This window comes from Toxotes jaculatrix, chromosome 15 (assembly GCF_017976425.1).
Source record: "Toxotes jaculatrix isolate fToxJac2 chromosome 15, fToxJac2.pri, whole genome shotgun sequence".
Classification (NCBI taxonomy): Eukaryota; Metazoa; Chordata; class Actinopteri; family Toxotidae; genus Toxotes; species Toxotes jaculatrix.
The window spans coordinates 12,629,207-12,652,264 of NC_054408.1; the positions used below are offsets into that span (position 1 = coordinate 12,629,207).

The window sequence follows — 23,058 nt, forward strand, 5'->3', positions numbered from 1 at the left end:
CTGAATAAAATCACTACCTATGTCTAGATGTTCTTCGGAAGTAAAGATAAATAAAGTAAGTAATCACTCATATTTTGATAGAATCAATTTTTTAAAAATATTATTGCTCATTTATTTCCCATAAACACAAATTTTTATTAAAATCTACACAATAGCTGAGTTTGGCTGTACACAATGTGGCATAAATAAGGAAACAATTATTTGGATATAAAAATTAAAGTATGAATCTTAACAACATTAAAAAATAACTGCAGAAACTAGTGACAAAAAAAAATAGATCTTGACTGTCAGCAGAGGAGCATGTATTATTGAACTGAGTGATACTGGTTTTATTAAGTATTTTAAAGCAACAAATCTCATTAGTACGTAGACAGGAACTTCATCTGTATTTTTATTTGGTATGAGGCCTCCAATCACCACCATTTCATTGCAGATGTTAATGATGTTAATAATCTTTTTGATTAAGGGTGACGCATATTTTGCTGTTCATGTGTCGGGTCAGTCAGGCATCAGATGATTGGATGTTGCTTAACACAGGCAGCTCCTCAACATAGGCTGATGGGAAATGGCCAGTCCGTCCGTTAAGATCACCAAACCACCAACCGTTGTCCTCTTTTGTGTAAATGTCTAGAAGATCTCCTGAGAAACACAAACAGAAATTATTTTATTACTTAAACTGTCAACTTCTACTGTTGTTTTAGAGAATCTGCAGTTGAGTTGCGACTTACCTTCTTTCAAAGTCAGTTCATCATCCTGTTCAGGTGTGAAATTATATACTGCCTTGCATTTTCCTATACTGCACAGCTTTGATGCTGTTTGACCTGTGAAGAGTTCATATTTTTCATTGCTGTAATTTTATTGTAAATTTCCAAATTAGGTGATTAGAAATAAATAATTGTGTGTTGATGCTCTGGAAATGTCTTACCCTTTCCTTTGCCATCATCTGTGTGAGGCAGGGCTCCATTAACAGTGCTGCCAGACTCCACAGCTTCAGTTTCATGTGTTGAATCTGTGGTGGTGACCTGGTCACCGGGACCTGGTGAAGGCTCCGCAGACTGTTGTGTCACAAACTGAGCGGGTCCTTTGTAAATGATGGAAGCTCTCAGTGACTGTCGGGATCTGAATGGTGTCCTTCTGAGTTTGACTTGACGAGTGAGTTGAACGACGCTGTGCTCGCAGTCCTTTGAAAGAGTAATAGTCTGGGTTATACTTGATCTACGTTGTTATTTCTCTTTAGGAACGTTTCGGAGGAAAATAAACACACAAGTAGGATCACATGTGGCAGATCTTTAGTATATTTATTGACACAATAACCAATAAACTATAAGCTATTGTAGGGTGATTTTTCCACACCAGGACTTTTATTAATAGTTTGGGGATTACTTAGGCCAAAGGCATTCCAATCACAAACATGCCATGCTAACCAAATAAATTGCCACAGAAGATATACCAACAGTCTGTCCTGAAGATGATATGTGTAGTCTTACCTTGTCTTTCCATTTCATAATGCTGTCACTAAATCGGTGAAAGGACCTGGGTTTTCCTTCTAGTTCAGACAGTGATAGAGAGAGTTTGTAGTGAGCTGCCTCGAGGAGATCCAACTTTAGAGTACTCTACAGGCAACAAGATAACAGTTAATGCTTCAGCAAATTTAATTTTTATGTTATCAGTTTGAAGTAACTCTCCATCTGCAAACACCAAAATCCATCCCTTCTACACACGCTGTACACTGTTTACCTCATCAAGCTGCTGTTCAGTTTCCTCAAGGTTCTTTTGGTTTGAGAATGAAGGATTTTCACTGTACATTTTCATCAGTTTTTCAATTCCTGCAACAAGAATGTCAAAGGGCTTAGAAACAAATTGAATAACCTTACTTAGTCCTGTCTACTATAAACCACAGTTATACTGAAATACAATTCTTTCCACTTTCATAAAATAATATTGTGTACTTTCCACTCAGATAACCTTCACAGTCTTTCTTTGTTTTTGTAATAGTGTCCTCCAGACGTTGAAGCTTGAGTTTGATGGCCTCTCTTCTTCGGTCTTTGCCCATCAGTGATTTGCTGTCCTCCTCCTGATATACCAGAACACACATAACATGTATTTATCAAATCACATCTGTAATGGGATTGGATAGTCTTGGACTAGCATTGATTAAAGAAGTGTTTCCTGGAAATTTTACAAACATGCTGTCACTGCTGTTGCATTGCACTCTGCACATTATTATACAGTATATAAATGTAATTAAATCATTTGTTCAAATTGGACCTGAGTACTTTGAATTCAGAACAACATAACATTAAAAAACAGTAAATGTACATTAGGAAACTAAAAAGCAGCTGTCATGTCAGGCCTTGTCACAAAATGACAAGTACATCTTTGTATGAGCAGCTTGCACACTCCCATCAAAAAGACATCCCCTGCAGGGATGACTGGGCATGTCTGAATGGGTGAGTCACCGGATGAGTCTGTGGCCTGCAGACAAAGTTCTCTTCGAACTGCAGCGGTAGATTCTGAGAGTAAAAATTGCAGACTTACGAAATAATCAGCCATCAGAAACTCAGCTTTGTTGTCTTCAGCTGTGACTCTGTTTTCTTCCACCAGGATTTGTATGTCTTTATCCATATCCACCTTTTCGACCTGCTGTTCTATCTGTCTTTGGCCCTGGAGGAAGCAGAAGTATAAATAAGTTACAATATCCATCACGAGATTTAGTGTATATTTGTGAGCAGGATGAATGTCAAGATGCCTTACGTGTTTGAGGGTCTGCCCAAAACTGGACATGTGGAGGTTGTATCGATTCAAAATGTTGCACAGAACTTCAATTCGCTGTTTCTCCAGCTCCTGTATGATCTGAAAAAGCAGAAAGTAGTGCTGGGATGCTTTCTGCACGGCACATTCAATCCCTATTCAGAGTACTGGCCTTGTCGTTCACCCTGTGGAGCATGTAATAGCCTGATATATCACCTTCAGTTGGATGATTGTCATCTAAACCTGAAGTATAATGAAAATGAAAACACGGTCATAGCGAAAACGAGAACTAGGAAAGCATTTTTTTCCCCAGCACCTGGTAGCAGTTTTTCAGTGTGTTTTCCCACTTGAGTCTCGTCTGATGACCCTCCATGTTGATATTAAAGTACTCCTCGTCCACCCGCACCTGCATCTCTGCCGACTTAGTCAGTCTATTGAGCATCTGTTGTCAGGAACAATAACAAATGTCTTTTGTGACCACGCTGACAGCTTTTTTAAGGAAGTATTCGTAACGATGAAAATAATGTTAACCATCTACTGTACCTTTTGTTTTTCCTTTTCTGTGCAAATGTGTTTGTTGTTCTCAACAAAGTTGAAGAGAGCCTCATGTTCTCTTGTTAGTCCAATTAATTTCTTCTTTATCTGTTTTAGAAGTGAGGAAACATACACATACAGCATAACAATGATATAGGTAAATAAGGAATGACTGTGCTTTACATCTGATTTAAAACATTTTTTTTGTTTTTTGCATTTTTGAGTTTTGTCAAGCTAATCTGTAACTTTTCAACTTTTATGCAGTTAATTGTTCCGTATTGTAAATTATATAAAGACAAAGCTATAGGCGTGTTTTCTCGGTTATTTTACAAAAATAAAATCACTACCATTTTCAATGAATACTTCATAAATACTTGCAAAAGGCGTCATCTCCCATTCATAATGCAGCATAAAAGTGGCTATAAGCTTCATGATGTATGAGGTTTCATAGCAACAGCTAAAAATCTTTTTAAGTATGGTCATAACACTTTACAAGGTCAAACATCCCAACCCAGAGGCTCGTGATCAACACCAATCTTACATGAGAGGTTATAAAGTCATGAGCATTATGGTCCTTTCTGTCAACATAATGAGCAGAAAGTGTGGTCATGGCCAATTGTAATGCCTTCATGGCAGCACCAGGATTTTTAGAAGACCCGTCATGCAAAATGAATAGAGTGATTATGAACTTTTGAAATCCTTGACCTTGTAGAGTATTGGTGTCCTACTTTTAATGGCTCATCACTGTTTTAACACAACGTAATGCATTATTGAAGCTTATAGTAATGCATTATGCAAGTATGTATAGTACATTACATAAACTGTAAGGGCTTCACTGTGAAGGTTACTATAACATACAACAATAGTTTCCAGCCACACCAACATTTTATGGATAAAGGATTTTATGGATTAGCATGATAATAATTGTCTCTGCAGCAGCTCCACAATAGCTGATTCTTATCTCCAATATTTATTCCTTTTTTCTTTGCCTTTTTGTAAGAAGATTCTTTACCTTGAGTTGTTCACTCCAATTAGCAGTAACAAGTTTTCCAGTTCTTTCAATGGCACTGTCAAGCTTTTGAAATATAAAAAAGGTTAGAGACACATTATGACTGGAAGCTAGAACTAAGATACTAAAAAAAAAAAAAGAAGAAATTACATACGGGTCTCTTCCTCTTATTATGCTCGTCTAAGAGTTGTCGTATTTCCAGTATTGCTTCTTGCTGAAATGCATTTCCTAATGATCTGGAATGAAAACAACAACGCCATATTTAACACCAAATCTCCCTTATGTTTGTTTAATCTGTGGACAGGCACGTGTGACGAGGTGAACTCAGGCTGAAAACTACCTGTGGGCGTCTGCTCTTGAGTACATCTCATCTGACACATGACACCAGGCGCTGTAGGTGGAACTGTGGTGGGGAGCCAGCAGGAAAAGGTTAGTGCTGTGGGGTAATTAGCCTGACACCCACCTGTGTTTTCCTCACTTCTAACCTACTCGGCGCATGCTATTTCCCATGATACCATTATTTTTGTACACCACATGGCAGTTAGTCCCTAGGAAGAGGTCATGTTGAACACAAAACAGACAAAAGAAAGAGCTAATTAAAAATTCAGCACCCTCCCTTACTTGTTTGACATTCCTTTGGAGGCCCTGATGAGTTTGCCAGCCAGTTTTTTCAGTCCTTTAGCATAAGTAAGTTCCAGCTCAGCCCTAAAACAGGAAAAGGTTGCAGACGGGACAATAACTGAGTCAAACAATAACTTCTTTAGTCATTAAGTCTGAAGTCTGAATGCAGTAACTGTCTCAACCTACCTTTGCTGAAAAACTGCCATAAGTTCTTTGCAGAAGTACTCCCCGGTTTTTGAAAATCGTTTTACATTCTGATACAGTTGGTTATACTGAAAAACAATGAGTAAGGCTCCATGAGATTTTTTGCCATCGAGCAATAATCGAGTTCAAACTGATAAGGATTTATAGTTGTGACACCTGTTTCTTACAATTTAGTCCATGTAAAAATATTACTCCTTACACCATTGCACTAACTCTTTTTAGAAGAAATACTCACAGAGCAGGTGCTGATAGGATCCTTCATCTTAAGACTGTGGCTGTTTGTTGACTTTGGACCTGAAACTTTGACCACCCTCCTCCCAAAGTCACTCATGCGGAAATCACCTGAGCTTTTGTCAGTGCAGTTTACAAAGGAAAATTCCAGTGAGAGGGAAAAAAAGGAGCTACAAATGTAAACTCGAGCTGGAGGGCAAGTTAGCCAGCCACAGGTATAAAGAAAGGGAAAGATGTAAACACAAAACAAAGGCCATTCATGCTTTTATCTCTCACTCAAAACCTAGAAAGCTATGTGAAAAAATCAGAAAAAGAAAAAATAGTGCTTCTTTCTGATAGGTCACACTTTCTCAATGGTTAGTGAATCATTTAAATCCTTTATAGATCAGTTGTAAGCGATCAGTGAGAAAAACTTTTGGTTTATGTGTGTTTGGTAATAATGCAGTTATAAATACTGGTAATCTGAGACATCTTTGGCATTCATTTTTTGGATTATTTGGAGCAGTGAAAATAAGCTATAAACACAACACTGACATATGAAAACCCTTTTAGCTAATAAGGTGAACTTGCTACTGGACAGCTGCTTATTTACACATCTAGAAGGCAGAGCATCATTAGCATTAGCATGGATTTGTGTTTGCACCCATCCTGTAAATCCAACACTCACTCTCCTTTTAGCTCTGTTTTGGTCCCAACCAATTTCTAAGGGAAAAATATGGCTCATTAGCTCCTCAAAGCTCCACTATGTTCACCCACTAGTTGCTGTGTCTGTCTGCTGTCAGGTGCTGAACAGGTACAGTACAACAATTAGGTTGTAGACCAAAACAATCTGAAAGATGCTAAAATGCTCTGTAGAGCTGAGGGGATGAGAGATAATTCTCCCTGTGAGTGACCCCTTTCACTTGAATTCTGACCACAGACCTAACGCGAGTAAACCCTGTATAAAGGCTGTGTTATTAGAACGTGGTTCTGCTAATAGTGAAATCTAATACAAAATAGGTAATTATTTGGAGAGCAGCTAAATGGAATTCAGCCAAAATTAATCTTAATCTATGGTGCTCCAGTGATAATTTCCAAAGTGTATTTTTTGATGTTTGATAAACATCTTTTTTAAGTGTATTGAACATACCCACGCACATTTACAGTCTTCATGTTTTTTTATTGAATAATTCAAACAACTCATGTCTGCCTCCTAAGAGCGCAAATGGCCTTTAATGAAATGCTTACCAGAAATGTACCAGAATACTTAACAAAATGCTTCGTTAGGGAATACAGCATCGAGCCATATCTGATGCACACACATAATACTGTTATTGACATCTCATATACAGTTTGAGTGGAGAATGTTTGTTTTTTTTTTTTTTCTTTAATGTGAGTAAACTTCACGTTACAATCCATTTGTGAGTGAAGACGAACTCAGTCATCGTTTTGGCAAATCTTTGGGGGTGTAGCATTAAAAGTAAACCCAGGTCTTCAGCATTTTGCTAATACTCTTCGTGACGTGTGGTGTGGAAAAAAAACATTTGTGTTGTTGTTAAAGATTATTTCACCTTTAACACTGACATCAAAGTAGAATATGGATGTCTGACTACCATCTGCAAACATATTTATAAAAAATAAATAACACAGAAAGACACAAACATAAAGAAAACACACCTCCAGTATGCCAGACTACTGTATGTTAAAGTAGCATGCTTACACCATAAAGTGGAATGCTGTCATTCATCGGCTAAACAGAGAGTGGGTTGTACTGATAGGAGTGCTTTGATATCTCACTGAGTGCAGTTTGATGCAAATATATAGATGAAGAGAATAAATTGCGCAAGGAAATTAGTAAAGAATCAAATTGATAACAAAACTGCATTCACTTAAATCTTGTAAGAACTTCCAGTACCAGACAGGCTATGTTGTTCGTATCTCCACCATACGCTCAAATACACACACACGCACACACAGATTGATGGATGGTGTCTGTAGCATGGCTCCAGTGTTGTGATATCAGCTAAATCAGTGTTCATCGGGATACGGGGCTCCTGTCAGGTAGCCGTTGGTCCCGTGATTTTTATTGGTCCCGTTGGTGGCGCTGCTGTGGTGCTTCTGATTGGGTGGGGGGCTGTCATCCTCATCAGAGCTGGACTCGATGTCACTGCGGTCGTCTTTAGACACCTGCAGAAATAAGAAGGATGGCTGGAGATTAGATTTTTCTCATTAAAATTCTTGTCTGTTTCATTATCTGTGGCAGCCATGCATGATGGTGTTACAAATGGGCTTTTGCATATCAGATGGGGAGCTGTTCTGCCAATCAGTATCAAGCAACAAGCTGCAAAAACCATAAAATCAATTTACAAACTTGAAATATGGAGACAGCTAAACATAACATTATTTGGGCTATATCTAATTATTATTTTAATTATTGATTAATCTCTTGATTATTTTTCCAGTTGATTGCTTAATTCTTTGATTTGTAAAATGTCAAAAAATAATGGAAAGTGCCCATTGCAGTTTCCCAGGATTCCAGCTTGTTTTAACCCACTAACAGTTGAAAACCAAAAGATGTTATATAAAGATAATAAAACACAAACCGCAGCAAATTCTCACATTTAAGAAGCTGGTACCAGTGAATGTTTTGCATTTTTTTGTGTGATAAATGATTAATTGTTTACCAAAGTTATTCTCATTCATTCAATTCATTTTCTGACAATCACACAATCACTTTATTAGCACCAGACATTATATCATTTGACATGCCAGGTGTAGATTTATACAAATACAAGTATTTACGAAATAAATTGACATTTAATTACAGGAAGACCAATAAAAAAGTGCAACAAATTGTAATGATGAGACGTTTTAAATAGGACTCCACAGTCATGCTAAGGTTATTTGAGGCTGAGCTTGGACAGGGCATTGCTTTGAGCCAAATGCTAATATCAGCATGCTAACAATGACTTTGTTTACCATGTTAGAATGCTAACATTTGCTAATTAGCACTAAGCAGAAAGCACAGGCAAGGCTGATGGGAATGTTTTACAGGTATGTGGTTATAAATCAAAGTGTTAAAGCAAAATTTTAACCTGATGATAGCGCAAGTGCAAAAATCAGAAGATCACTAAAGTTGCTACAATTCATCCTGAGGGGACCATGAATGTATGAGCCAAACATCATGGCAATGCATCCAATATTTGTTGAGATATTTCACTTTGGACCAAAGTGGTGGACCGATCAGCTGACTGACATTGCCAGCCCCGTAGCCATGAAGCTAGTGTGGCTAAAAATGCAGTGATTAGGTTGCGGTCAATCAGGGATCATGATGAATGCAAATGATTATGCAGCTGCTAGGGACATGATATCAAACTAAATGTAAAGTACACCATGTGGATTGAGCTGCTCCCCTTTGAGGCTACTTACATGTAGTGGATTCCATTTTCCCACCTTGAAAGTTGTGGGTTGGCATAGAGAATAGAAAGAGAAAGTCAGAAGTGGCTATTGAACATGCTGTAAATGGAAAGATTATGTAGAAAGACTCAGAGAACAGCTGCATGTAGTGACTCACCTTTCCTCTGGATATGGCTCGGCATGCTGTCTTCACTATGAGGTAGGACCAGAAGGAGTGAAGCAGCTGCAGCAGGATCAGAAGCAGGTTGAAAACCCACCAGGACGGGTAGGGCCCTACAATCTCCCAACTCTCAAACAAGGTGGTATTTAAAATCCTTCCATAGCAACAGAGGGAGAGAGAGATAATTAACACAACATTTTTAATTAGAAAAACACAAAGAATAAAAGCACTATGTTTGAGCAGGGGAATTACTGTGTGTCCTGAGGAACAGGCAGATAAAACCAAACAGAAGCCAAGGAAAAGAAATGAGGTGAGCTCCAGCTCTTTGTCCTTTATGGAGCACTTGGTCTTTAATGATGCGTTTATTGAACAAATAGATGTGTGTATTTGAAATACCATTTTGTTCATAATATACGTACAGCAATAAATTTGAATGTTATAAAAAAAACAGCTAATGGAGGAGAAAAATGGTGATGCATCGCCTGGCTTATTCACATACAATCAAAATTTAAAGGATCTGTGATAGATTTATCCCTGGGCCAATTCTTGCTGTCTCTGAATCAGATACTGAAGCCATGGCAACAGCTTTACAGTAATGACAACTTTACTACCAGTGTGGTGGGGGCTGACTAAAATGTAGCGTTGGATCATCATATTACAGTGTGGATACAAAGGCAGAGAACAGTGGGTGCCAACTACAACACAAAATGCTGCATAGACTAATCTAAAAGCCTCTGTGTTACTCAAATGCTTTCGTCAGAACAGCCCTACTTATTAAACAAACTTTAATCTAGATGCTTGAAAAAGCATTTTTGTGCTGACCAAGTATTGATGGTATCTCAGAGAAAAGCAGACAACTATGGATGCTTGAAACGGAAACTAAAACATGTCTCCCTTCACTCGTGAAATACGTGATAACACTACTGCTGATGACAGCAAGATGACTGCTGTCTACACTTTCAAGGACTAAAAGTGATTAGTGGTAACTCTGCAAATATCATCAGAATGGCCTGTTACTACTGCCAGTCACCAGCTACTGCAATTACACTTTTAAATGTCTGACTAAAACAAAGCCACAGGAAATGAATTAAAGTTTTTTAATCTGCCTCTTTTCTCTGGCACAGCTATTTGGATATATTAGCTACAACTAAATGTAAATTCAAAACAGAAATGGCAACACAATCAAAACGATCCTTATGAGTGGAAAGCCCTTTGATGTTTTGACAATCAGCTGAAACTCTAGACACTGCTTTCAATGATAAAGCAATAACCATAATGATCTGCTTTTCATTTGTTGATTTGTTTGGCTTTCTTTGAGAGGTTAAAGCGGCTGTATCCATAGTAACTATTACTTAGCAACAAAATTCACAGAGATGTGTCTGAACTGCAAACCGTTGTGGAGAAAGCAGTAAAAAAGCACCGAGCATCTTTTCAACTCTGCCATGCATTTTGTGATTGGAGAGAAACTCAAACATGTACGGCACAGATCTTTTTTTTAACACCACTTCATTAGAGCCAGCCATCAGAAGGATGCTAACGATGGTACACAGGGAAATGAATAACACATACCAGACAGGGTAAACTCCGAGTCTGGAACTTATGAAGAGAACTGCAAACATTGCAAACAGGAGGTTGCACAGAATCTGACATTTGGCATAGTTGGCCATCTTGGCAGCCTAGGATAAAAAAAACAAAAAAAAAACCAATTCATTTTTATCATGATGAAACAACTTGAAATGTTTCTGACAGCATAAGATTTAGAAAACTCTTGTTTCCAGCTTTATTGTGAGTATAACTAATCATAACCTAAAGAGTGTGTTGAAAAACATTGTACCTATATGAGAGAGTGTTCACAACATGAGAGTTTAGAATATGAGAATTCAGATGAAGATGTAAATTCCAAACAGTCCACCCACACAACCAGCCAGCTTTGCCTCTATATGCCCATCTGTCCATCTACAGCAGTTAATTCTCTCGCCCATCCTCACCTCTATCAGCACGTCGGCTGCATCATGGAGACACATGACCAGAGTTCCCACTCGTGCCATGTTGTTCACGTAGGAAAAGGTGATGAGGGAGATTGTTGCCACGTGGTGCAGGAACATGATCAGGAAATCCTGGGGGACAGAGTTGTCAAGGAAATGTCACACGACTACAGAAAGTACATTTAAGACTGCTCCACGGCTGTTTGAGTCACTGCATGCAGGACAGACCCAGTGCTTGTAGTACAGTACATATGTGATACAGTGACATGACTAAAATGGACATGACTAACTGTGGGCACACATGCTGGCTTTGTGTGTTTACACTGATGAAAATTCAGTATTTTCAAAATGACAAGGCCCGCACTGCTGACTAATATAAACTTGATTTGTGGAACCATGGTGTGGGAGCATATTTTCAAAACTGGTGGAAGAAGCACATAAACATGTTTATGTTTCCATAACTTTGAAATGTGCTTTGCCCAAGTTAGTAGCCGTGCATGTGATTATTATGTGGAACATTGTCTTCCAAAATAAAAACCTTTTGGTGAGGCATGTTCATCATGTGCCACTGTGATTGGCAAAGCTATTGAAAAGATATAAAAAAGTTATGACAAGACAATGATTAATCACCACTTTTATAAATATAGCAAGTACATCCTTGATGTCCGAGCCTTCTGTCATTGTGTCAAACTGTAACATAGCTATCTCAAAATATTTTTCAAAAGCAAGTGGTGGAGGAACATTCAGATCATTTACTGAAGTAAAAGTAGTAATACCACAATGTAAAAATACTCCATTACAAGTTAAAGTGCTGGATTGAAAATGTTTCTTAAATCTTATCTGTTATAAGTGGTTGTGGTATGAATTTCTGTACTATTGGTTAGTTTGATCTAAAACAATACATCATATTTTATAATATCATATGCTTTGTATTTTTAATTTAAATCTTAATATGTAAAGTAACTATAGATGCTAGATAAATATAGTGGAATAAATATAATTAAGGACATATTTATCTGTGGGCTGTAGTGGAATGGAAGTATAAAGTGGCGTGAAATGAAACTACTCAGGTAATGTACAAATTTAAGTACAGCGCTTGGGTTGTTTAGTTTGTACTAAAACAATAACTACTGCGGCTACAGTAAATATCCCGTCAAAATATACAACAGTGTAGCTTTGGTCCCGTCTTGGTGAGCAATTATGTTTTGAATGGAACTCCAGGTGACTAAGGATGCAGACAGGTGGCATGGGGAAGCATTCCTCTAGCAAATCTTTAGCTACTGAAATGTCTCAGCTTAAAATGGCTAAAACCAGTAGAAAACCAGCCAAAGAATGAGAAGGAGGATGAGAAGGAAGAGCAATGATGCAAGATAGAGAATGAAAGCAAGGCGAGAGTGTGCAGGGAGAACATACTGGAATTGGCAGGGGGTGCAGATGACCTCCTCAGTGTAGTACTGTGCATGAAAAAACTGAAAGGAGAAACAAAAACAGACAACATGCCAACAGTCAACAAAGAGATGACAGAGTGAAGGCATACACAGCATGGCATCATGGGGGCTGCTGTGAGTGCAGTGAGTGGAGTGTGCTGTGAAGAGGGCAGAGCTGGGGATGGACTGGAGACAGGAGTAAGCTCATGGCTGGAAGGCATGCAAATTGACAGTTAATGAACCAAAAACGTGGCCACTTTTATATATATATGTACATATACAAAAAAGAAAGTGAGTTGAAATTGGTTGTTGCCCATGAAGAATGTTTGTACTGGAACTGAATCTCAGTTCTTACAAACACTGACCAAGATGGACCATTCAAACCCTGTTTACAATATGATGTACGTAATACATATCTAGTATAAACTTTATGGTTAATGACATTTGATACTAAACATTATGTCTCACTGGTTAATACATGAAAAAGACATAACAGTTACATGTAAGTACTTGTAAATGTATGTGTGTGTGTATGTATCAGTTATGGATTATTTTATCATCCTATTGTTATTATCATTATTATTATATTATCTATTTATCTACTTTCTTCAGTATTAAGTATGGCTGGGCAAGATAATTAGGTCCTCTGTATTATGTGTCCCACAGGTACAAGTTCTTTAAATATATATTTACATTAATATGTGAAGTAATCTGCTGAGTGGACTAGACAAAAGCCTTTAATTAAGCAAAACAAACTCTGCACCAACTAATGTCTGGGGAAAGTCAAAAAAAGTTATTTTTTTATGAAGTTTGACTGTGAGTCCAATTTTTGAATGTTCTGAAAAACTGCTAATCCTTTTTACCTCCACAGTGTTTTGTTATTTCACACACCAGCGAGAACAACACTGAGGCAGAGAGCAAATCTTCATAAGCAAAAATATTATGCAGTCATGGTTACACTTAGAAAAGAGACAGTCAAGATAGCTTGCGATAGTACTACTTCCATGGCAAAAACAGAACAGAATTGTCTGGTTTCAGCATGAAAAAGTGACTAAAAGTGTCACTTTTTGCCCTTCAGTAGATCTTTTCAACAAACAATGGTCCATGTTATTAGAGATGCATAATGCATGTCTCTTACCTTCCTCTTGATGTCTGTGAACTGGGAAAAGAGTAAGGACAGATAGAAGGACAGCTCCAGTATGTAGTAATAATGGATGTCCCCAGTCAGTGGCTGCATAAACACACAAAGCAACAGGGTTAAAATACATATTTGAGAAGTAGGAGTTTAGGTAATGCAAGTCATCTTTCTGTATCATGAAAACTTGTACCTGGTAAGGATAGTTGTACCAGCACTCTTTAGTGTTCCATAACCATGGAGTCTGCAGAAAATGAAAACAGTGACTTCAAATAAATACATTTTAACCTATATGAAACAAATAAAACTAGACTATATTCTGAAATATAAAATATCATAAAACTGAAAATCAAACTACTAAAGTTAAGACAGTTCTGTGATAGAGTTTAATGTAAAAACTCCAGGGACAACGATGACAGTAAGCCAAATATTTTGTATTCCATCCCTGACAAAATCTCATATGTTGTATTTCATAAAAATAATACAATGTTGTCGATTAACCAAAACAAACAAAAGATTTTTTAAGGAAAATTGGCTTAAATCCTTTCAATAAAACCTAGAAAGAGCAGGCTCCATTAACTGCAACATCAATGCAGTGTTACGCTGTTCCCACACATACAGCTGGAGTTCAATCTTTCCTTGTCATTTAACATCTAACACATGGATATCAGTGTGACAGCTGAAAAATGAATAATCCCCTTGATGGATTCTGAATGAAATCAAAGTGGTTTATAAAATACTGAACAAATGTTATAAGAGATTTTCTTACAGCCCCTACTTTGACGTACAAGGAAACGGGATTACCAAGGAACCAAAGGGGTTTATCCGCATATGAAGTCCTGAGTAATGACATAATGATATGAGGACAAAAAGAGAAACTGTAACTGTGATACTAAAGAATGTGTTATAAGCAAACAGTGACCCATCATTGAGTTTATGTCTTCTGCACTCCTCTCCAGACCTGCTCTATTAATAAACCCCACAGAGACTGGAGCCTGCAGCAGGGACTGCCAGGGAATGAACTATTTTCACAAAGTGCTTTGTCATGCAACTTGTTTCTTTGAGAGATTTTCCCCTTTCTGCTACCTCAACTTCTGCTCTGGTGATTATACTACTTAATGTTTTTTTTCCATGAATATATGTATGAAATACATATGAATACATCTCAGAGTTGGCATTATGTTTGTTAGGTGGGTTAACATGCTCTAACTACCGTTAGCTGCAAATGCTAACCCACACGAAGGATAAGCTAGTCCCAGAAAAAATATTAAGCAAACACCAGCTGTTGCTTGGTTTGTACTTTACAGGCAAAAATTAGGTTACAAGTGTTATAAAAGTAAAGTACTGTCATTGTGTTGTATATTGGCAGTTATTCCATTCATAAAGATTTGAAACACAGAGATAAAACATCAAGTGTAAAGCATGCTAACTTTCGAAGCTAAAGTGGCACATAGTGTTCAAGTGTTGCCATTTTTCACTGGCACAAAACAGGCATAAAATTATTCAAGAGGTATTTTTTAAAGCCATATTTTACTGTAAACACCTATTTACACACAGATTGGAGAGGTCAGTTGTATCCATATAACCATAACATAGTAATTTCGTCCACAGAACAGTAAGACTAATTGTAATGAATGGAAAGTTTAAAAAGTAGCTGTAAACAGGGACTATAGTCATCTCAGCTGTTACCATTTTGCCAACAGTCACTGGGATGTGCCAATTCAAGTAACTATTGAAATCTGACATCCAGTAATAGTACAGACTGTATGAACATTGACTTCCAGCAGTTGACATTCAGTTCAAAAGAAAGAGAAATCATCACTGAGTACCATTGGAGTACCAACTGGATTGCCTGTTTAGTGGATGGCATTATTTATCATAAGAAGTGCTTAATTTGTCAGCAGCTTCCCCCTTACCTTGAAAGATCCTTATGAGATCCATTATTAATGAACACTCTTTGTACTGGGCTGTATTGAAAATCTTCTTTATAAACTTGGCTCCTTACACAATAACTTACATTTTTATCTCCAAATCTCATGACTAGCCATCATTGTATTCAGAAACCACAAGACTTTCATGCCGACCATGAACCTCCATACTCTTTGATCTGTGGAAAATGGCTTCTGACCTCAATGACTCATACTAACTTTAACAGTCATAACAGGAGTCTGGTGCTCATTTGTCTGTAAGTAAAACTTACCTTTTTAAGGAAACGCACTCCATAGGTAAATATATATAGATAGAATGTAAATCTCCACCTGAAAGAAATAAAGAAAAACATAAGACATGACAGCAAGAATGAAAGCTCTAGAATAATTTACATACTTTTTTTCAGTCTTAAAAATTTGTTGTCAGGCATATAATAACCTTGAAAAATGTTGGGTATATCTGGCTGCCCCAGCGGGGGCTAAGTGTTGGGCATACCCCAAACTTAAAACTGCAGGTGTGAAAAAAGTAGCCCTCAGCTAAGCAGTGTGTTTGCAATTTACATTTGTTCCTTTCATTTGGCTTTTCTTTCTCTTTTCACATTTTTTTCCAAAATCTATCTAAAGCTTTATGCAGTAATTTTAAAGCCACAAACGAATTAGTAGATTAGAGAGAGGAGCAAAGTGTTTTAATCAGCTCAGACCAGTTACTTAAGAATAATGGAGCTGCATCACATCCTGTAATTAAACACAATACACATTCCAATATGTAAACATTACCAGAGGATGTCTAAGTGAATACAGCTTGTACTGTATTCTACTTCTGTAGTTTGGTTTACAGGTGCATCCCACTGCGGCACACTATGTGGCTGTAATGCCTGTAATCAGAAATCTGAAGTGGTGTGAAGTCCTCTTGCTTCCCCACATCTTCAGTCCAGGGTGACTCACTGAAAATGGGACACTCACAGTGTCCACTCCCAGCCCAGCCTGCTCTGTGCTTTATATAACCCTGCACATAATTTACAGTAACCACAACTACACAATGGCAGGGAAAGTGATGATGAGGTCTGAGCTTACAGGCAGAGACGAAACTGCAACAGCTGACACTTCAGTGATCAAAGCCTTGCTGAGCAGGGAGATGAGAATATATACCCAACTCATAACATTCAGCAACTGGGAGGAAGGATTTAAGACTGGCCAACTAGCAAGTCCCCCTTTCTGCATAACTGTGGAAGTTGCATCAGACAAAAGCAAATGTCTTTATGCAGGGAACAAAAGCAAATTTGACTGCAAGGCCTGAATGAGAGAACCCCTGTTGTGTGTTCTTGAGCTGTCACAGGCTCTGACAGATTTGTCTCCAATTAGAATAAATGTTTTCCCATTGGTGCTTATATTCTAAGATATATACATGTAACCTTCAACTTCTGAATGCCATGTGATAGTTTCATGGAGTAAAACATGTGGAAGAGGAACAAAGCCCCTGTTTCACTCCCATGGCTGTGACAGAAGCTGCACAGCTTGTCATGTGAGACCAGGTTTTGCAGGTTGTGCCGTGTGGTTGTTCCAGCTGACCTCAAATCGAACGTATGATTTTTGACAGCATTTTGACAGCCACAGCCTCCAAACACAACATGACATAAACACTTAAAAAGACAGCAGGGTAAATCCATATTAGCTTCCCAGCTCAGGCACATCCAACAGAGCGAGTCTGTGGATTTTTGTGCGAGATAATCAGCTGCCACTCTTAAATGAATACTGGAGAAATTATTAACATGTTAACATGTGGCCTGTGGAAGCTGTCATTAACTGCTTTTTGTGCTTGATCAACTGTATTGTAAAACCAAATTAACTGGACAAGTCTACCTGGCACGCAGTAAAAACTGTTGCATGGCAACTGGTTCATCAAACCCGCAAGAGTCTGTTTCAAGTGCTGCTGAATTGCTGCTATATATGTACAATCACAATGACTCACAACGGCTTCCTGTGAATAGATTTTTTCCCCAAATTCAGGCACAGATGGTTTTTTTGTCATTCTGAGTTGTTTTCCATACACAGTGTTGATAAAGACGGGTTGTAGAGATATGATGTGCTTTTAATTTAATTATCTAAGGGCCACTGCAAGTAGTCAGTTGTAATTAATTAGTGCTGGTTAGTAACTGCGGTTAAAAGAATTAGGGTTATGTGTTATAATGAACTGGTCCTGCAAACAACTAACAAACTTTGATTTATATGACACTAGAAGAGTAAGTTTATGTAAGGAGTCTTGATACATAAAAACCCACCATCCTTTCATAATAGCTTGATTATACATTAATGAATCCTTCATGATATCTGATGAAACTGTGGGTTTTAAACTGGGACAGATCCACTGATTCCCATTAAACCAAAAGCACCTGCTTTGGCAGAACATTGCCTGAGGGAGGAAATAATTGTAGGGGGGCAGCTTTGATTTGATCAAAAACTAAGTAATCAGGTTGGCTTTATTCTGAGTGTAGCACCTAGCCTTGGAATAAAGTGATGAAAAGCAGGTCATGCTCATTTTATTCAACTTTGTCACTTCTCCAGGTTGGTAGCCTGAGCACCAGCTGACTGCAGCTGTTTGCTTTCAGATGGTTCAGCTTAACAATGAGTCATGACTGTCTGACTTTAATCAGAATTCAGTTGTGAAAAAGCCTTTATACATTCCCTTTTTGCTGTTAACTTGGCAGTAACAGATATATTACTCTTCAGGCAGTAGTAGCTGTCCTTCTCATCTTTCTGTAGTTGTCTAACTTGGTTTGATTACCAGGCATGATTTCAGATTGGCCAAATGAAAAAGCTTACTATTTTAATGTGGTGCCAGAAGACTGCAACTAATTTTAAGGAAAAACAGGGGTGTGGTTGTCCTCTCTCAAGAGCACATGTATATGGCTCATCTCACAGCATGCGTATGAGCATGAGCCGAACACAAACATGCTTATTAGTTGTCGGCTTGGTGTCTACTGAGCTGCTTCTAGGGAGGTGTGTTGTTTAAAGGTATGAAAATCATACACCTACGTATTGGTTAGAGGAAGAACAGTAATGAGGATATTACTAAACTTAGGTGCTATTAACAGCATGTTTCTCTAGAGGTAAAATGCCTAAATTCATTTTTAAGAATCTGTTGCAGGCTTTGGTTTTATATCTGATGAAAGTAAAGAAAAGGAGTGACAAATTTAGAGGGTATAGTAGTAGGGCATTACTTGTCAATAAAATGCAATGGAAATGAATTTGACATTTTGCAATGTCCACCCACCTAAAAAAAATACAACAAACTAACTTAAAAGAATAGTTTAACATTTTTAGTTTAGCACTTTGGGAAATCCACTGATATTTAATACACCACATCTCATATTTCAAGCTATTTCATGGACTTGTCATCACAGTGACATTAGGCAAGTCACTGAGCCCAGCCAAGAAATAATGCAGCAAATAACCTCTCACAACCACAACTTATTGCTTTTATATGTTGTTTTATATGTTGTTTTGTTTTGTTTAAACAAAAAAGATATAATGTGTGTTAATTAGTGAGCTTCAGATGTATTTTGTTAGCTTTGGACAGAGCCAGGCTAGCTGGTTTCCCCCTGTGTCCAGTCTTTGTAGTAAGCTGAGGTAACTGGCTCCTGCTACATATTCCCTTCACAGACACAAGAGTGGTATAAATCTACTCATCTAAATCTCAGCAAGAAAGTACAACTATACTTTAAAAGGTCCACTGTACATGGTTGTATTATATATATATATTGCAAAAGGGAGAATGGTCTATCTTACAATAAAACATTTGTTAAAAACACATTGAAAACCATTCCATTTCAGCATACATCAAATATTAACTGAGGCCAAAGATAGATATTACAAGATAAAAAAAAATTGTAACTATATTTGATGGTATCAAGTCTTAAAATACCTTGTCTCTGTGTCTTAAGAAGCTGTGAATTGCATTATTTTTTGCTCATGATAATTTCTTTGTTCTCAGTGAAAGCAGAGAAGAGAAAGGACGGAAGAAGATGGGATCAGACAGCTGGGGCTGTTGAGGACATCAAAGCATGATCCTGCCGCAGCCTGTCCTAACTAAGGAAAACTGAAGAGAAGAGGGGTTCGCAGGTAAAACTACACTCTAAAAACTGTTCATAATTCTCATTTGGTCTCACGTTGTGGCTTTAAATATAATTCATTTTTCTACACACAACTTCTGCCACTGTGGTAAAATAATTCTGCTTTTATAAAGTCATTCTATGGTTTGTCTCTAGAATTGTTTCTTGCTACGATGGCAAAACACCTATTTGGAAAGCTTTCAGTTTCAACTGGCTACTGTAGGTTACTTGCTAAAAAAAGAATCAGTACTTGAACTTGTTGGAAGGGCTTTTTTTGCTGTACATCTGGGAAAAGGAGAGGCAGTAACAATAGGTGGTAAACAAACTACATGCAGAGTCTTCATTATTCCCGGAACAAATGTGTCTGTTACATACTGTCTGCATAATGAAATGAATACACAACAGATCAGCCATCCCGACAACTGAGAGACAAAGAATACTATCAGTCTGCAACAGCTGTGCATGAGGGCCTAATTAGAGCGCAGTCGCTGCTGGAAGGACTGAAGCCAGCCCCATTTGGAGAACTGCATCGTAAGCAACTGAGACAGACAACCTGGCCAAACTATTGCGAAGCCCAATGTCATCTGCAGTCAATTATGCTGTAGGCAGATAACGGCTTTGACGCAATTGTTGCTTAAACAGCATGAATGCCTGATAAGCATGTTTGAAAAGCCTGTACATATTCCAGAGAAGCACAAAACCGCTTTCTTCGTGTGTGTAAGAAATCAGGTTTGCTTTTTCAGATTCCTCTCAAAGGTTGTAATAGGAGTCCAGTGGTCTAATCAGCTAACACTGTCCTTCAGTGAGCAGCAGCCTCAGGCAGATCCGAAGATGTGAGGCTCCCTGTGTCTCAAACTGCCAGATTGGCTCTACTGGTGTCAGACATGACTCTGCTCTGACAGCCACACTCGCTCGTTGGCCTTTAACATCACACTGCTAAGTAACTACAATCTCCCTGATGGCAAACACTCTGCTGCAGATTAGCCAGTTCTCTATTACAGCCTGAGTGGGTTTGTTGGTCCCCACAGCACCACCAACATTCATGATGCAATCTTCCTAAGGCATGTAAGAGATGGTAACAGTTAACCACAACTGTAACCACAAAGTATCTTCATAATGGGTGGTAAAGGAAGCATTTCCACTTCAGTTTTTCAGTTTTCTTTTTAATCACTGTAAACTAAATATTTGGGGGTCTCGATCTCGCAAAACAAGCAATGTAAAGATGTCATCTTGGAATATACTGTTTTTTACTATTTTTTTGACATTTCATAGAATATATGACTTCAGTTACTCAAGAATGAAATCGATAATGAAAAAAATAATTGTTAATGCCCTAATCACATTTAAATTACTGCTACCATTTGCCTAAGTAAAACACATTTTTTGTGAATATATGCTTTTAAGCAGCCATGTTATTTCCCTTAATTTCCATACAGTATGAAAATGAACTTGCAGATATATGAAACTTGCTGGCATGAAGTTATCTATCACTCTGAACATCACACCTGCTTTTACTACTGTCATGGTTGCGTTATTGATGAGTGGTAATACAGTGCAGCTTATTTAAATCAGTCTTCATTTAGAACTGTATCACCAACCAACAATATGATGTTCACAGTGATTACCTACCTGCATCAGGCAAGCCTGTGAAAGTTCATTTTCACAAACTTGGACGTTATTGTATGCAGAGAGAATGGCTTGCAGCCAAGTTAGATGTATGCTGTGCTATAATTTGCCTTACATGCTTTCGCAGAATCGAGCGAGAGTGCTGGGCTTCTCCTGGTTGCGCCGTTGTCTGAACCAGCGCTGGATGGTCCGCACATCCCAGTCGAGCTGCTTGGACAGGCCTTCCAATCTCTTCTCATCTGGGTGCTGGCAAGATAAAATAAACACACCATATGTTAGATGGACCATTCATTCAGGCACAAATTATACAGGGATACAAATAGCAGCAAAGAGAACACTTGCACTACCTTGGTTATGGCAGTGAAAACCTTCTCAAGGATAGCGTTTGGTTGTGCTTTTTGTGGCCCGTTGGCTTGGATCTTCAGGCCCATTGCACATGGTCTTGCAATAAACCTGCAAGTAAACGATCAGGACACCATTGATCAACATCAAAATTATAGGTGCATCATTCATATTTAGAGTTGTGGACATATGGCATTTAGTAGTCAGGAGGCACATGCATGTACATAAATTCACATGGGTTCAACACCTATACGTCCTATTATATGACAAACAGCATTCTGTTTGTCATATAATATTAACTTTTTAATTAACACACTGTATATTCAGGGATCAATTCAACACAAGAGTGGGGAGTTTAGTGGGGTTAAGGCCTCAGTCACTACTCCCTACAGACCCCTGACCCACATATGCATGAAGAGCATGACAAGCATTGCTGTGATTATCATGACTTTCTGCCTTACTGTGTAGTGATGATTATAGTCAGAGAGATGGTGATGCAACATGCACCCTACCACAACTGGGACAGTAGAGTTAAAAAAAAAAGACAAACACCCGGTTTATCAAAAAAGGAGTCTGTTCTCAGCATGGTGCTTTACTGAAAATTTGGGTTCGGGCTGAGAGGACAGTAAGTGGATTTGGGCAGGTAGGGTAACTTGGCTGCACCGTGTGTGCACTGACAAATGCATCAAACGCAGACAGCGCATAAATGCTGCGGGCCTGCAGAAAGAAGGATGGTCTGCCCTGGTGATTTGTGGGCTAACCAGATAAGATGCCATTGTTTAGGTAACAGACTGAGAAACATGGACAGCGGGGTGTGCTGCATCACTCACCGGAACATTTCATCGACATTACAAACCGTATCTCAGCCACCTGGATTATCGCATGTGCTTTAGACCCACCTTTCGAAAACCAGTCGTATCATAAAGATGCAGAATGCTAAAGGACACGCCAGATAGAGGTCCTCGGCTTGCGGGAACGTTGCCTCATCTGTGTTTTTTAAGTCAGCCCAGGTTACATTATGGGGGAGCCAGAACCTCTCGTTCCAAAACCACGCCAAAATACCGGCCATCTCCCTGCAGCAGACACCGTGACCGGGTAGAAAGAGAAATCGATGGCCCGCTGTATTTCAGGAGGTCTCTCACAGCGATGTGACCGTGCGGACTCGGCTGATGATGAGATATCCGTGTGAGATCGCCGTCCGTCCGTTTCCCCTCAGCTATTCCACTGTAGGGAAGTAGACTCAATCAGCTCCTCCGCAACTGATTGGTGCGTTGAAATGTCATGCAGTACAGTCGGTGTACGTTGTGCCGGCTATATCACGGCGTAATCAAGGTAAAGCACTTTTTTTTTTGCCACCCCGTCCCCTTTTTCAAGAACACTCAACCTAAAAGTGTAAGTAGGTTCCCTTATGAACGGACAATGGAAGAATATCGAATGATATTTGTTTTACATATCTGTTGCTGGTAGGAATCCCACAGTAAATTGCATACCGGGTGATGCGTCAACTTGAATGTATTATTGCAGCCAGATTCAAGCTGATCGTTGATCAATTTTAGCGAAATGAGGAAATGTAAGCACAAATAATACGACAACAATGTAG

At 38.5% G+C, this 23,058-nt stretch overlaps 2 protein-coding genes across 3 annotated transcripts; both read right to left on the reverse strand.

Moving 5' to 3' along the window:
- Positions 1 to 101: 101 nt before the first annotated feature.
- nostrin (nitric oxide synthase trafficking) lies at positions 102 to 5,422 on the reverse strand. The gene is made up of 16 exons (XM_041056476.1): positions 5,355 to 5,422; positions 5,102 to 5,187; positions 4,916 to 4,999; positions 4,635 to 4,697; positions 4,449 to 4,530; positions 4,298 to 4,360; positions 3,295 to 3,393; positions 3,068 to 3,193; positions 2,755 to 2,853; positions 2,539 to 2,664; positions 1,966 to 2,074; positions 1,738 to 1,826; positions 1,488 to 1,613; positions 926 to 1,181; positions 729 to 821; positions 102 to 639 (listed from the first exon to the last, which is right to left on the reverse strand). The coding sequence occupies exons 1-16, from the start codon at positions 5,379 to 5,381 to the stop codon at positions 503 to 505; spliced, it is 1,665 nt and encodes a 554-aa protein (XP_040912410.1). The 5' UTR covers positions 5,382 to 5,422; the 3' UTR covers positions 102 to 502.
- A 1,066-nt stretch (positions 5,423 to 6,488) lies between these two features.
- On the reverse strand, positions 6,489 to 22,754 carry cers6 (ceramide synthase 6). 2 transcript variants are annotated; one of them, XM_041056498.1, is made up of 11 exons: positions 22,358 to 22,754; positions 21,464 to 21,569; positions 21,232 to 21,362; positions 15,654 to 15,711; positions 13,647 to 13,697; positions 13,457 to 13,549; positions 10,895 to 11,023; positions 10,476 to 10,582; positions 8,904 to 9,060; positions 8,759 to 8,782; positions 6,489 to 7,516 (listed from the first exon to the last, which is right to left on the reverse strand). In XM_041056498.1, the coding sequence occupies exons 1-11, from the start codon at positions 22,525 to 22,527 to the stop codon at positions 7,358 to 7,360; spliced, it is 1,185 nt and encodes a 394-aa protein (XP_040912432.1). In that variant the 5' UTR covers positions 22,528 to 22,754; the 3' UTR covers positions 6,489 to 7,357. The 2 variants fall into 2 exon arrangements, with proteins under 2 accessions (XP_040912432.1, XP_040912433.1); XM_041056499.1 differs by lacking the exon at positions 8,759 to 8,782.
- Positions 22,755 to 23,058: the final 304 nt, after the last annotated feature.

Bases quoted from the DNA above. Each gene is read 5' to 3' on its own strand.
- nostrin (XM_041056476.1), bottom strand. From the start codon at position 5,381: ATGAAGGATCCTATCAGCACCTGCTCT. The intron at 3,194-3,294 runs GTACAGTAGATG...TCCTGACAACAG, and splicing joins CAGAAAAGGAAAAACAAAAG to ATGCTCAATAGACTGACTAA. The intron at 1,614-1,737 runs GTAAACAGTGTA...TGTTGCCTGTAG, and splicing joins CTGAACAGCAGCTTGATGAG to AGTACTCTAAAGTTGGATCT.
- cers6 (XM_041056498.1), bottom strand. From the start codon at position 22,527: ATGGCCGGTATTTTGGCGTGGTTTTGGAACGAGAGGTTCTGGCTCCCC. The intron at 13,698-15,653 runs GTAAGTTTTACT...CATTTTCTGCAG, and splicing joins GAGTGCGTTTCCTTAAAAAG to ACTCCATGGTTATGGAACAC. The intron at 8,783-8,903 runs GTGAGTCACTAC...ACAACTTTCAAG, and splicing joins GAGCCATATCCAGAGGAAAG to GTGGGAAAATGGAATCCACT.